At 38.0% G+C, this 12,515-nt stretch overlaps 1 protein-coding gene across 2 annotated transcripts; it reads right to left on the bottom strand.

The window, feature by feature from the left end:
* Positions 1-337: 337 nt before the first annotated feature.
* Positions 338-12,055, bottom strand: KBTBD8 (kelch repeat and BTB domain containing 8). Of its 2 annotated transcripts, XM_006196472.3 has the most exons (4): positions 11,980-12,044; positions 11,158-11,368; positions 6,356-7,470; positions 338-3,634 (listed from the first exon to the last, which is right to left on the bottom strand). In XM_006196472.3, exons 1-4 carry the CDS (start codon positions 11,993-11,995, stop codon positions 3,171-3,173), a joined length of 1,806 nt encoding a protein of 601 aa, XP_006196534.1. In that variant the 5' UTR covers positions 11,996-12,044; the 3' UTR covers positions 338-3,170. The 2 variants fall into 2 exon arrangements, with proteins under 2 accessions (XP_006196534.1, XP_072797738.1); XM_072941637.1 differs by lacking the exon at positions 11,158-11,368 and having other exon boundaries at positions 355-3,634; positions 11,980-12,055.
* Between the last annotated feature and the right edge of the window lie 460 nt (positions 12,056-12,515).

The following is a 12,515-nucleotide window of genomic DNA, read 5'->3' as shown; positions in this document are numbered from 1 at the left end:
TAAGTGGTATGTGGTCACAGTCTAGCTATATTTTGAAGGAAGAAGCAACAGGATTTTCTGATGGATTAGGTAGGAATTGTGACAGAAAGGAATGGAATACCAAGAGTTGAGGGCAGAACCAACTCAACAAAAGAGCTACCGATATGAGCGAGCTTGCTTTAGGAATTAAAGAGCATTATATAAGATAATATTAACCTGTTCCTTTTGTACCAGAGGCCAAATATTTGATAGATTGAAATCTTGTTCTCTCCCACCATGATATAAGGTATTTCATGATTTTCACCAAGTTTTAATTCTACAAAACTCACTAGTTAGAGGTCAATTACGACAAGGGAAGTTTTCGGTCAGAAAAGATTTTATTATACGAAACAATGCCATCAGGTAAAAATGCAAAAAATTGTGCAATTATGGCAAAATGTTTAAAAATATCTACACATTTGCCCCCAAAGGACTACAGTACTTACTACATACCTGAGCACTGAACATTGAATGCCATTTTAAACTGCTTCACGTAGGGAATCTGATTCCTTGCAGATCACATCCACTTGTTCTCATGCACCAATGAATTCAACTTGATGCTTTGTAGGATAACAGAAAACAAAGATGGAAAATAAAGAATACAGTTTCTACTTTCCTATAATATAGTTATACCATGTCCAGTTTTCGATGTGTAAAAAATACAGAGGAAAGTGCTACATACCTTCTTCAAATGCAAAAACAAAGGTCAAGTGGGACTGGCATATGTTACCCTATATTTTAATTCTGTAGTACCTATTGTGCCTTTTATTTATATTCTCATCCTACTATGCAAATGTACCTTAAATATCTAAACATATACCCACGCATATTACTAATCTTAGTTTTCTAGGACCTCTTCTGAAATTATTTTCAAAGTGGCAAAATATCCCAGGTATATAATTTAAACAAATAGTTCTTCATACAAAATTCAATATATATTCTACTTCTGTAGCAAATTCTAAACCTTGGCTTTGACACACTATACTTAGCTCACACCCTCAATATAAACTGTCATAGCAAAAGGATCAACTGTTGTGCAGATCAACAGAATAAATCGACTGCAGAATCAACCACAGTACACTGTACTCCTCTACATAGACAGCACATGTAAATTACTAACTCAATGTTCTAATGTCATGTTTTCAAGTAACACAGTCTTCTAAATAAATACAGGATTGTCAAAAAGCGGCAGGAAATCTTTGATATTCAACAAAGCTTTCAAAAAATAAATTACATGAACGTCTCTTGTAAAAGTTAGTTCCTTTTGTTCCCACCCCCCACCCTTGGCAATGCAACACCGCAGGGATACTTCAAAATGCTCACGGAAATAGCCCCGAAACAGCACGAAGACAAAGAAAAACGGGGGAGAAAAAAAAACAGGTGATTGGTTGACAAAGTCGATAAAGAGATTATAGATACACTGTCAGGGCCAGTAAGAAAGCACGTATCTAGTTTCCCAAGACTAGATTTTAAAATGTTAATTCTCTCAATGCTGTCCACTTTAAATTCGGCTTCAGGAAACCTTCCCTACTTGTAGAGGGCTATGACAAGCAGTTTGGAAAGTTTCTGAAAAACGAGGTATGTGATGCAAAGAGGCAATGTTTTAAATTTGTTTCACAGTATCACATTACAACTTGTGCAAGAGTTTTTAATACAAACCATGCCAGTTTGTTTTCCTTAAGGAGAATTATAATGTTCCAGTTGAGGACAGACACTGGGCTATACTTATATCCTTTATTAATTATTCCAGGCAGAGGGAAAAATAAGTTACTGATCCAAATGTCTGCCTCCAGTATAACACATGAGTTGGTTTGTCCTTGCTGTTAACATTTCTAACTGATTGTTAGAAACTCATCAGTTAAACATCAAAAATGACTTAGTACCTATAATGCGATGGTTCTCTTCACTCACTCTTTTCCCTTTCCATCACTTTCAGCCAGAACAAGGTTTTCAATGTAAAATTATTCATAACTGTTAAGTGCAAAAATGAAAAAAAATGAGGTTTTAATTGTCATATGTAACTCAGAAGCCATTAAATGAGACTACTGCAAGAGTTTTATGTTTCTGGAAAGCAGAATTTCAAAAGCAGGTATAAAACTTCACATTACACTCTGTGCAGAAGAAAAAGGTAACTTTCATTGTACTGATCCTGACTGGACAGGGAGAGGATGGAAGAGGATGTTGGGCGACAAAATGGCCCATGTTAGTGCAAACTGAGTATAAAGTTCTTTTCACTGTTTCAAGAGTGAATCCAGTTAGACCAATAACTGGCCATATCTTGCCATTATCTAAGTAGAGAATCTTGGAAAATCACAAGAGTTCAACAGGTCAAGACCTATGGCCGTGAAACTAACATACCAATTTGAAAGGTAAGCAAAGGCTCAGATGATTGGAATCTTTATCTAGCTCTACGCATGAATTAACTTATCCTGGCACCAGCCACCTGTAAATTTGAACCCTTTTCAGGATTAAAAAAAAAAAATTGAGACAGTGTTAGTTAGCACTTGAAAAAAATTGTCAACAGAAAACTGCTAATTTAAAACTTGAGCTTAACTTAAAGTAACATGGGAAATAGAAAACAATCAGACTAAAAGCTCTTTCTGAGACTGATTTGTTTTTCCTTTAGTCTACTCTAATAACAGAACACATTTAAATCTCAGTACACTTGAAAACAGTACACAAACATACATATATTAAGAATGAGAGTCTAAGTTAGTGCGTCTCTGTGTTGGAGAGGTCACAGCTAAAGTCCTAGTGATATTGCCTCAGATTTTTACCCGTATTCAAAATAAAAAGTCACATCAAACTATTTTGGATGTCTCTAACCCATAATACCCTAACTGCTCTTATAAGAGTGCATAGTTGTCGATTCATCTGGTGTCTCAGACTATTCATCACAAAATGCTAGAATGAGGTGATTACATTTATACCAGAAAAAAAAAAAGCTGATAATTGCACTTTGTTACCTTTTGCTTACTGAAATGAAAACATCACAAGGATGAAAAGAAATCCCTCCCTACACTAATCTTTAAGAGCACCCATCTCCATGTATAAACTCCCTCAGCTTTCTGAAATACTGACAGCACTTCTTGTATCATTGAAAGTGTCCTCAAGCACGAGATGCCAGCGAGCTCACTAAGGCCTACGATTCATTAAAGTACTTTCTGAAGACACTGAGGATAGAGTTTAGCAACAGCACATTCAAAATGCCGGCCAAGGTCCCAGAGTCGATCTGGGGTCTCATACACTTTCATCCATTGGTCAGTGATGTCATCATATTGGTAAAGGGAATTTTTTCTGCTGGTTCTGAAGACATGTTCTTCGACGGTCACTTGAGTAGCTCGCACAAATAAATGGAGTTTATTCTGGAAGAGTACCAGCTTAAGGTATGGATTTATGGACTCATCACATGGAAAGTCCTTCTTCCGAGTCCATTTATTGAGCTCAATGTCATAGGCTTCTACAGTAAACATACGCTGATGATTTCCACAGGTTCCAGCTATGTAATAGATAGAGTTCTTGTATACAGCTGCCAAGCCCTGGATTCTAGGCACAGTCATGGGGGTTAAGAAACCCCAGTAGTCTTTTTGAGGCTCATAGAAGAGGAAAAATTCTCCTATAAAAGGGAAAAAGAAAAAAACAGAAAACAAGAATATGTACGTTTACGGTCTCTTTTTGGTTATATGTTGAGGATTAAAGAGCATAATTTTCAAATCTTTTACTTTATAAAATATTTCTTTTATAATCACCAGGAACACATTAAATATTGTAAGATAGCTTAAAATGTCTCTGTTCCGTGGCACAGCATAACATAATAGTAGAGTCAACCTGAATTGGGGTGTTCATACTGGGGGAGTGTGAGGAGTGACTTTGGTTTGATGACAGAATAAGAGTTAAGAGATTGGTTCCACTACTCTCTCCAATTGGGTATTTCAGAAAATTTATTTTAAGCCAGCTCTTAAAAAGGCATTATTACTAATGGTTAGCCAGTGAGATCACAGTTTCATCACAAATAAGTCACTATAAATTTATGTGCTAATTATTTAATTATAAGATAATCCATAGAATTGCTCAGATTTGTGTCTATGGGCCACTAATATGTTTACTTTAGTGTTACTGTAATACAAAGACAACTATTTAAGAGGAGAAGACATAGCTTTAAGATGATAGAAAATACACACATCGTTTGGAGTTGACTATGAGTCAGTTTCAGTTCTATTTTGACAATAAGAGGATGTACTGAGTCAGGCTGCCAATATAAAAATGTCTAGAAGAATTAAACTAGTGAAGATTTACAAGAGTTTGGCTAATTATCACATTTGTATAAAATACTTGACAGGAAAATCTGAACTCTTTATGAACAGATTAAATGATACTCCACAGCCACTGATAGTACAGCATAAGCTTTTGACTATTGATGTCAAGTTTATTTATATAAAGAAGCTTTGTTTAGATGAGAAGTACCTACTTCTAAATTGAGCTTCCCCTTGAAAACTGTTTTGAACTAGGGTTACTCCTATGGACAAATTTAACTGCCTGCTTAATAAAAGTGATGCTGTAATTTCAATTTTTCATAAAATGGCCTGTTAAACTCCCAGCTTTTGTGTGCATATCACCTACCCTTATTGACTAACATGGAACAGGATTCTTAATAAAGAAGACAGGAATTAAAACTTTCTAACATGTATTACCTCTCTATAAATTTCTTCTAAAAAGGAAAGGTAATACATTTTAAAAGTTGATTTTTAAAATCTAAAGTCCTCTTTAATAAATTAAAAACAGTGACAGGCAATTAAGAAAACCCTTAGCACCTCAGATTCCTCTCATATAAAATACAACCTCAGATTAAACAATGTTCATTCGAGCCATGAAATTTCATTAATTCATTGTTATGTTGCTCCAGTATTTACACTAATACACAACCTTTGCGTTCCAATTAGGAGTCTTCTAATTAATTCTATCTCTATCAGCTAGCTGGTTAGTCAGTAAAACCAAAATCTGTGTAGAGACAGCTTCATCCTGTGGGATGATATAACCTATCCAACCATACTCGATAGATTACCTATCCATTCAGATACTCCATTTTTTGGCAAGACCAACAAACCTAAATCATGCCTGTGCTTCTGTTCAACTAAAACAAGGCACTAGAGAGTACTACTCCTTCTGGAGAAATTAACTTTACATTGAAGTTTAAACAAATGGGCTCAGGCAATTCTAGGAAATTATTAGTCAAATAAAGGATTAGAGCAAAGAACATAATTTAAAAAAAACCAAAACCACAATGGGATAAAACCTAAAAAAACCACGTGTAAATACATGGAAATTGCCCCCTTTTCCTTGTTTTATTAGAGTAGCAGTGTAAGGAAATTATTTATATATAAGCAATTAAGAAACACCAAGGAAGAATAACCATGTTGGTATTGTCAACACTGCAGTTGACATTCAAGCAACTAAAATAAGAAACCAAACACAAGGAAAACATTAGTTGTCACAAATCAGAACCTTGAATCAAATATCTTATTTACTCTTACTCATTTGCTCTTTGTATTTCTGCTCTATCATCTTTGCCAGAGTACTAGTCTTCAGTAGTTTAAATAAAAATTTTTAAGCTAAGTATATTAAATAGTCCCTCCATCTTATAATGGTAGAAGTAAGAAAAAGGTAGCATCTCACAGTTCTTCAGTGAAAAAAAAACTGAAAACAATGTATTATGGATTGCAACATAAACTGCAGTGAAATTAAAATCTTGAAGACTGTAATTTCAAACTCTTTGTAATTAAGTTTCATACCCTTTGCAATCATAAGGCTTATACAAAATTCTTTGGCAACTGAATAGTTTGACTGCATCTGATGCTTCGTTCTTTTTCCTCTTTTAAGCTAATCTAGTGAATTCCATAAGAAAAGTAGTTGCTGCAACATCTCTTGATTATACATTATTGAAAAGCAAAAAAGTCATGCATCAAACTTGCTTTCTTATTTAAAGTCTTTAAAATGCCTCTGAAAGCATCTTCCCAAAATGCTGAACTATGATCTATGAAAAAAATGTTTTCAAATATACTTATTCCACATGTTGTCGAAATAAAGTAAGAACATCAAAAACTTGCAGGGTCATTTTGGGAACTTGAAAGCACCTGCTTTTTTTGATTAAAAAGTTTATTTTCTTTATGGGTCCTTTAAAGAACAGACTGTTCTAACAAATAGTTGATGATAAGAAAGCCAGAGGTAGTCCTCAACCAACAGGAACAACGTACATTTTACTTACGTTTTAGTGTCAGTGAGTGAACCACAGTTTGACCAGCTGTCCTTTCATACAGATCTAAATCACTTAGGTACCTACCCTGTAAAACATAGATCTTCTCTTTGTACTCCACGGCATTATGAAACTCCATGGCAACAGGCATGGCGCAGACGGTCGTCCAGCAATTCTCTCTGCTGTCGTAGCACTCCACAGATTTCAGTGAGTTTCTCCCGTCACCTTCGTAAACACGCCCTCCGATTGCGTACATCTTACCGCAACAGTACACCAGTTTGCAGCCTATTCTGGCTCGGAGCAAGGATGGCTTCGATAGCCACCTGTTGGTGGAATGGTCATACATCCAGAAATCATTTTCTGCCTTGTGGTCGATGGATACCTCACTGCTGCTCGGCCTGTACCCTCCTGCAATGTAAATATCATTATCTGGTGATACAAGAATCCCAACTTCTCTTAGATCATTTGGTGGTTTGCATAGTTTAAACACTCTTCCTGTGAATATATCTAGACAAGGCACTGTTTGCTTCTTTCCTGAGTGTTTGTGGGCAGCATCAAAGCATATGATCATTTCTGATGCAGTCATTCCCAGTCTCTGTGTACAGCCGTTGGTATTGGATGGCCCCTTTTCCACAGAGCTTTTGGCTATAGCCTGTGCAAACTGAGGTGGGATTTTCTCTATAAAGGTTTCCTCCATCAGAGGAAAACGTATGCATTTGGCAAAAATTTCTGGAAGGTGCACTTCTCTTTCATTCTGTTCATGTTCAAACCACCTTATAATGCTTTCATAAACGTGCTCTTCTCGGTCTACGTTTAGATCATCACTGTCAAGGATACTTATCAGTTGGTCTTTTGTCAACTGGAGAAACTCTTGTTCTTTGGTGACACACAGGAACTTTTTACGAATGTATTCTTTAGATCGATCTCCGAGTTCCTGATGTCCATAATGATCAGCAAAGATGAAGACCCCAATTGAATTCTGTGGGTCCAAATGACTGATCATGTACTTAGCACATTGGTCTTGGATGGAGGGAATCTGGAAGATGCTAGCTGCAGTGAACAAGGCTTGAACATTGGCCTCTGTCAGAACAACTCTGGAGGTATAGGCGTAGTTCAACACTAAATCCATCGATTCAGCTTCAACACCAACTATTCGAACTTCTTTTTGAGTGCTTTCTGTAAGGCCGCTAGTGAACATGGATCTAGGAAGGAAACAGTGATTAATTTATTTATCTTTTGAAACTGAAAAATATTTCCAGATGTGTTTCCTGATATCTTGAATAGCAGGAAATGGGATCAAAGTTGATCACCTAGCAGAAGGGTCTACTCTGGCTAATCTCAAAAAACCATATTCTCTGGAGCAGGCCATGCACTTTGTGCCAATTCTGAGAAAAGGAGAGGATACCTAATTAAAGCACATCAAAAGACGGCATGGACTATTCCAGGACATGTTGTTTTTCTTGAAGCCCTATCCAGGCTTCTGGTCAAGTTACCTTAGGGACTTGAGCTCCTCAATCACCAGGTCAGTCAGAAAGTTTAAGAATACCCATAGGGTATCAGTGTGACACATTAGCATACAGAGCCTATCCAATAAAACTTCTCAGGACCCAGTGGAAACTGACAGGGCAACTTGTGCCAAAATATATCTTTAAAAATTTCATCTTAGAAGAACAAGATATATTGAAAAGTTCATATTTTCTGCCTACTCCTTTTAAATCAGTTATCCTTTGAATGCTTCCTTAATCATTTCCGGAAGTTAAAGAACATCAATGTACTTATTCTTGAAAATCTTTGCTTGATTTAAGAAAATCAAGAAATATACTTGATTTTCTCAAAGTTACCATATTTTACCTATTTATATTTGTGTACAAATAGATTACTGTAGGCTTAATATAATGCCTACTTCTAAAGAGAATTAACTGATTCTTTGGAGATAATGGTTTTCAAAATTCCATGCTTTTGTCTTTGAGATCAAGCCTTTTCTTTTCTTTTCTTTTCTTTTAAATTAAAATATCTGTGTATTTATGGTACTTTCTAGGCCAGAACATTAAGTGGCCAAAAACCCGGCTCTTTACTTAGAAGTGCTAGTCATTTATAAATGTCGTTTGCCTTTCTTTTCCCTTCTTTAAGATTTCTTTCTTGGCTATTCTTAAAATTAAATATAAAAATAAAATTAAAAGCTCTTCTAAAATCCTCTTGAGAAAAGGACTGTGTGCCCTAGGAAGCTTACTGGATGTCTTTTGAAGAAAGTGACCTAACACTAGTGATAAACTGGATTATTCAGATCCTGGACTTCTGCGCCCACCCCCCTTCCATTTTATTTTTAAGAGTTATATTATGAAAAAATACCCTTAAATGTGTAGGTTTCCAGTCACTTTTGAAGTCTTCATCAAAAACATGAAATTAATTTAAAAATACAGTATGGAATATTGGAGGCATACAAGGGTACCAGGATCAGCTTGTTGCCTGGGTTAACCATTCTTTGAGTCCTATTTTTACTTCTACTATGTAAATTTTAAGTTTAATATCACACAGACTTTTTTTTTTTAGTGACTGAAAACTAGATGTTCCAATGTATGAGCTCATTTTCAGTACAGGTGCTGAAAAACTCAGCTGTGCAGCTTCCAATTAAAAAGGAAAATAAAGCCCTCCATTAGGCAAAGATTAACTCCCAAAGGAGAACATTACCATGTATCCCTTAATCATGGGAGCTACTACTGACTTGAGTAACCTGGTCTCACATACAGGAGCAATGTGACACCTGAGTCCTCCTCCGTTCTAATAGGTTCTTTATGTCAACTCTATATGAAGGGGAGTGCTTCCTCACATAAAATCCTATGCAGCAAAAGGTTTCTAATGATCATACAAATTTTACTTCTGACAAGCCACTGGGATCGTGAAACAGCCATGCCAGATTTCAAGCTATTCTAATTTTTCCAGCAGTGATGCAAGACTTAGAAACTATTAAGTGTGACTTTCTTGATCTCACATAAGGAGCAGCACTGGTGCCAAGAAACTTTTGTACCAAAACCTCTAGCAAGAAAGATCCTAATTCCTGAGTTTTCTATACAGGTATCTTCACTTGGATTCACATATCTTATGCTTAGAAAGCTTTCCAAGCATTTCCTTCTTGGAAATTAAAAAAAACAACAAACAAAGAACCCCCACAAAACTACTGTAGCATACTTCTTTTGAAGTGATTTGTCTGGGTTTTCAAAACTAATTTTAATTAAGTATGACAGTTAAAGGATATAAGCCAGAATATAAAATTATAGTGAGACAGTGAGATACAGACATTTTCACTTTGAAGTTTCAGTTCTTTTTCTTTTTAATTACTCAAGTCTAATTAAACAATTAAAATTTCTGAAAGGTCACTTTAAAGAGGACCCACTCTTGCTCCCTTAAAGTCATATAGTGGCTAAGAAGCCTGGCTCTGGAATCAAATCCAGCCTCTGCCACTGAGACAGATGATTTAGGCAGGTCACTTAACCTCTCTGAGGCTTAGTCTTTCCACATGTAAAATGGGAATAACAACTGTGTAGAGACAGGACTGTAAAGATTACATAAAGTAACATATGTAAAGTAAGCTTTGCTCAGAGTTTGATAAGCAGTAATTTAAACATATTTAAACACATACATGACCTAACCATATCTAATGGATCTCCTGGATGAATCAGTCTCACCAGCAGTTTCCATTAGAGGCCAAATGTCTTGTCTTTAGTGTATATGAGTTTCTTCTTTTTTCTTTCAGCTCGCTGCCTCATGATGGTTAATACTTAATAGTCCAATGACCTACCCTAGGCAAGTCTAAATGGTTACATCACAAGCATCAAACTGAAGTGACTATATTTAACCCAGTATTCTGAGAAAGAGGAACCAGAAACTGCTGTCTGGCACACTCCCCAGCTATAAGCCCTATAAAGGTAAGCACCTTCAAAAGGAAGAAGCACATTGAGAGTGTGGTTGAGAAAACTATTTCATAGTCATTCATGCACCATTTTTGAATACTGAAAGTCTTAAAGTGAGCACTTGAAACTAAAGAAGAAGTTAAACTCAAACAAGAAACTGCTTTTATCACTGACCTTAAGAGTTTGATATTATTTTTAGACCCTAGTTTTGAAATTTTACTTTTCAAAGTTTTATGATACATATGGATGAATAAAAATGAAAATGAAAACTGAGCTTAAAAATACTTCCGAAAATCTTAGAAATAATCATTAGTCTGGGGTCTAAGGCACATACATAGAAACCATATTTCATTCATTTTTACTTCATTGCTTTTATCTCCGTGGTATTAAAACAATCCATTAAATGACAATTGGTTTTAAATAGAACAGGGTATTATGTTTTAAATTCTAAGAGAGTTACATGCACTAAAGAAATCCTGGATACATTCTTGGAACAAATTCCAGATCAGCACTACCCAATAAAACTTTCAGTGATGAAAATGTTCTATATCTGAGCTGTACAACAGGGAAGCCACTACCTACATGTGGCTATTGAGCACTTTAAATATAGTTAGTGTACCTGAGGAATTGAATTTCTAATTTTACTGAATTTTAAATAGTTGAAGTTTAAATAGCCACATGTGGCTGGTGACTGCCATATTGGGCAGTGCAATATTAGATTTTCCCGTCATTTACCTGAAACATACAAACGAAACCATATTCATAACTTAAAACCCAACCACCTGAATTCTAGAAGAATCTGTGAAGTTGAAAAGGCGTGGGTGGGACTGAATAAAATAGGGCTTGTTATTTATTTTTAGGAAGGAAATGTATTGGTTTCATTTCATTGTTGCATCTCAGTATAAGACTCAAGTGGGCAATACTGAGGGGGAAAAGGGAACTCGGTGAGGATATCAATGAAAGTTTCCACCACCATCATACCTGAAGTAAGGGCTGATTGCAGCAAGAACGTTTCTATGACAGGAAAATGTTTTCCCGTGATCCACTTCCACTACAATGTCTGTCAGCTGTCCTTCATCGTACATTGTTTTGAGTTGCTTAAGAATACTGCAAGCATGAAAGGGGTCCATGGCATCGTTGGCTGAGTCTGAAGAAGGAATCCCATTCGGTGTTGGGGAAGACTTACTTAAATCTAGGAGAAAAATCGTACAAGCACAAAGTTCGCAGCCAGTTTCGGCATCGCCGCGGGTTTTTTTTTTTTTTTTGGTGGGGGGGTGTTTGTTTCCTTGGCTTGTTTTTTACCCTCCTACAAAAATACGTATATGTATATAGACACCCCCAAATGGGATCGCCAGGTAGGATCTGGGAGAGAGCGAGCTGCGATGCAAGTTCAAGTACCAGCCTGCTCCTACCGGAGCCCGGCGAGCCCGAAGCCCCGTGCTCGCGGAGGGACCGTGCGGGCAGCGCAGGCGAAGTGTCTGCGGCGACTCCGCCGACAACGAGAAAGTCCCAGCTTAGAGCCGAGGGCAGGAGCCTCACGAGGAAAGCTCGATGGATGGCGGCCGCCAGTGCCCCTCAACCGCGTTTGCGAACAGGTCCGAGCGGCGGCGGGTACCCGGCCTCTCCATCCCTGTCTGGCCGGACCGCCCACCTCCCTCCACGCCATTCATCCTCCCTCCCCTCATCCCAGTCCACCTCTCCATCCTTCTCTCCGGCTCCTCATCGCCACTGCCTCAGCTCGCAGCCTGAGCCTGGTCCCCGGCCCACCTCCCCTCCAACATCCCTAGCCACTACATGACCCACCTGCCGACGCGGCCATTTCTCGACGCGGCCCGGGCTCCAGCTATTTAAAGAGGAAATGTCATTTCGCTTCTCTCTCTCCCGGGTTCCGGCTCTTGTAAGCTGTCTCTAGCCAATGGAATGGCCTATGCATCCGGCTCCGCCCCGAGGCTCCGAACTCCGGGCGCCGATTGGCCACAATAAGCGCACAGGCGCCTCGGGAAATGTAGTTTTATTGCCCCTGTTCCCGCGTGGTCCGGGCCGGGCGGAGGCTCAAAGCCGGGGTTGCTATTGGCTGGTTGTGGCGGAGGCGTGGAGCAGAGGGCCCGCCAGCCTGTGTCTGTGCGGCGCGCAGTGCCTGTTGGGAGACGTAGTCTTCTGGCGGAGGAGAGCTGTCATTCTGAGAGGCTGGGATAGGGAAAGCTCTTGAAGTGCAAATTTCCCCATTTTAGGCCTCTCTCCAGGCCCCCGACTCTTTTTTTTTCTTTTTTCTTTTCCCCCACCTTGTTCTTCATTTCCTAAACGTCCTGTCCATGATTAGCTTCCAGTATAAAAGGGGA

Source organism: Vicugna pacos, chromosome 17 (assembly GCF_048564905.1).
Source record: "Vicugna pacos chromosome 17, VicPac4, whole genome shotgun sequence".
In the NCBI taxonomy this organism is placed as follows: Eukaryota; Metazoa; Chordata; class Mammalia; order Artiodactyla; family Camelidae; genus Vicugna; species Vicugna pacos.
Note: the sequence above shows the minus strand (reverse complement) of the source record. Positions and strands in the feature narration are given on the sequence as shown.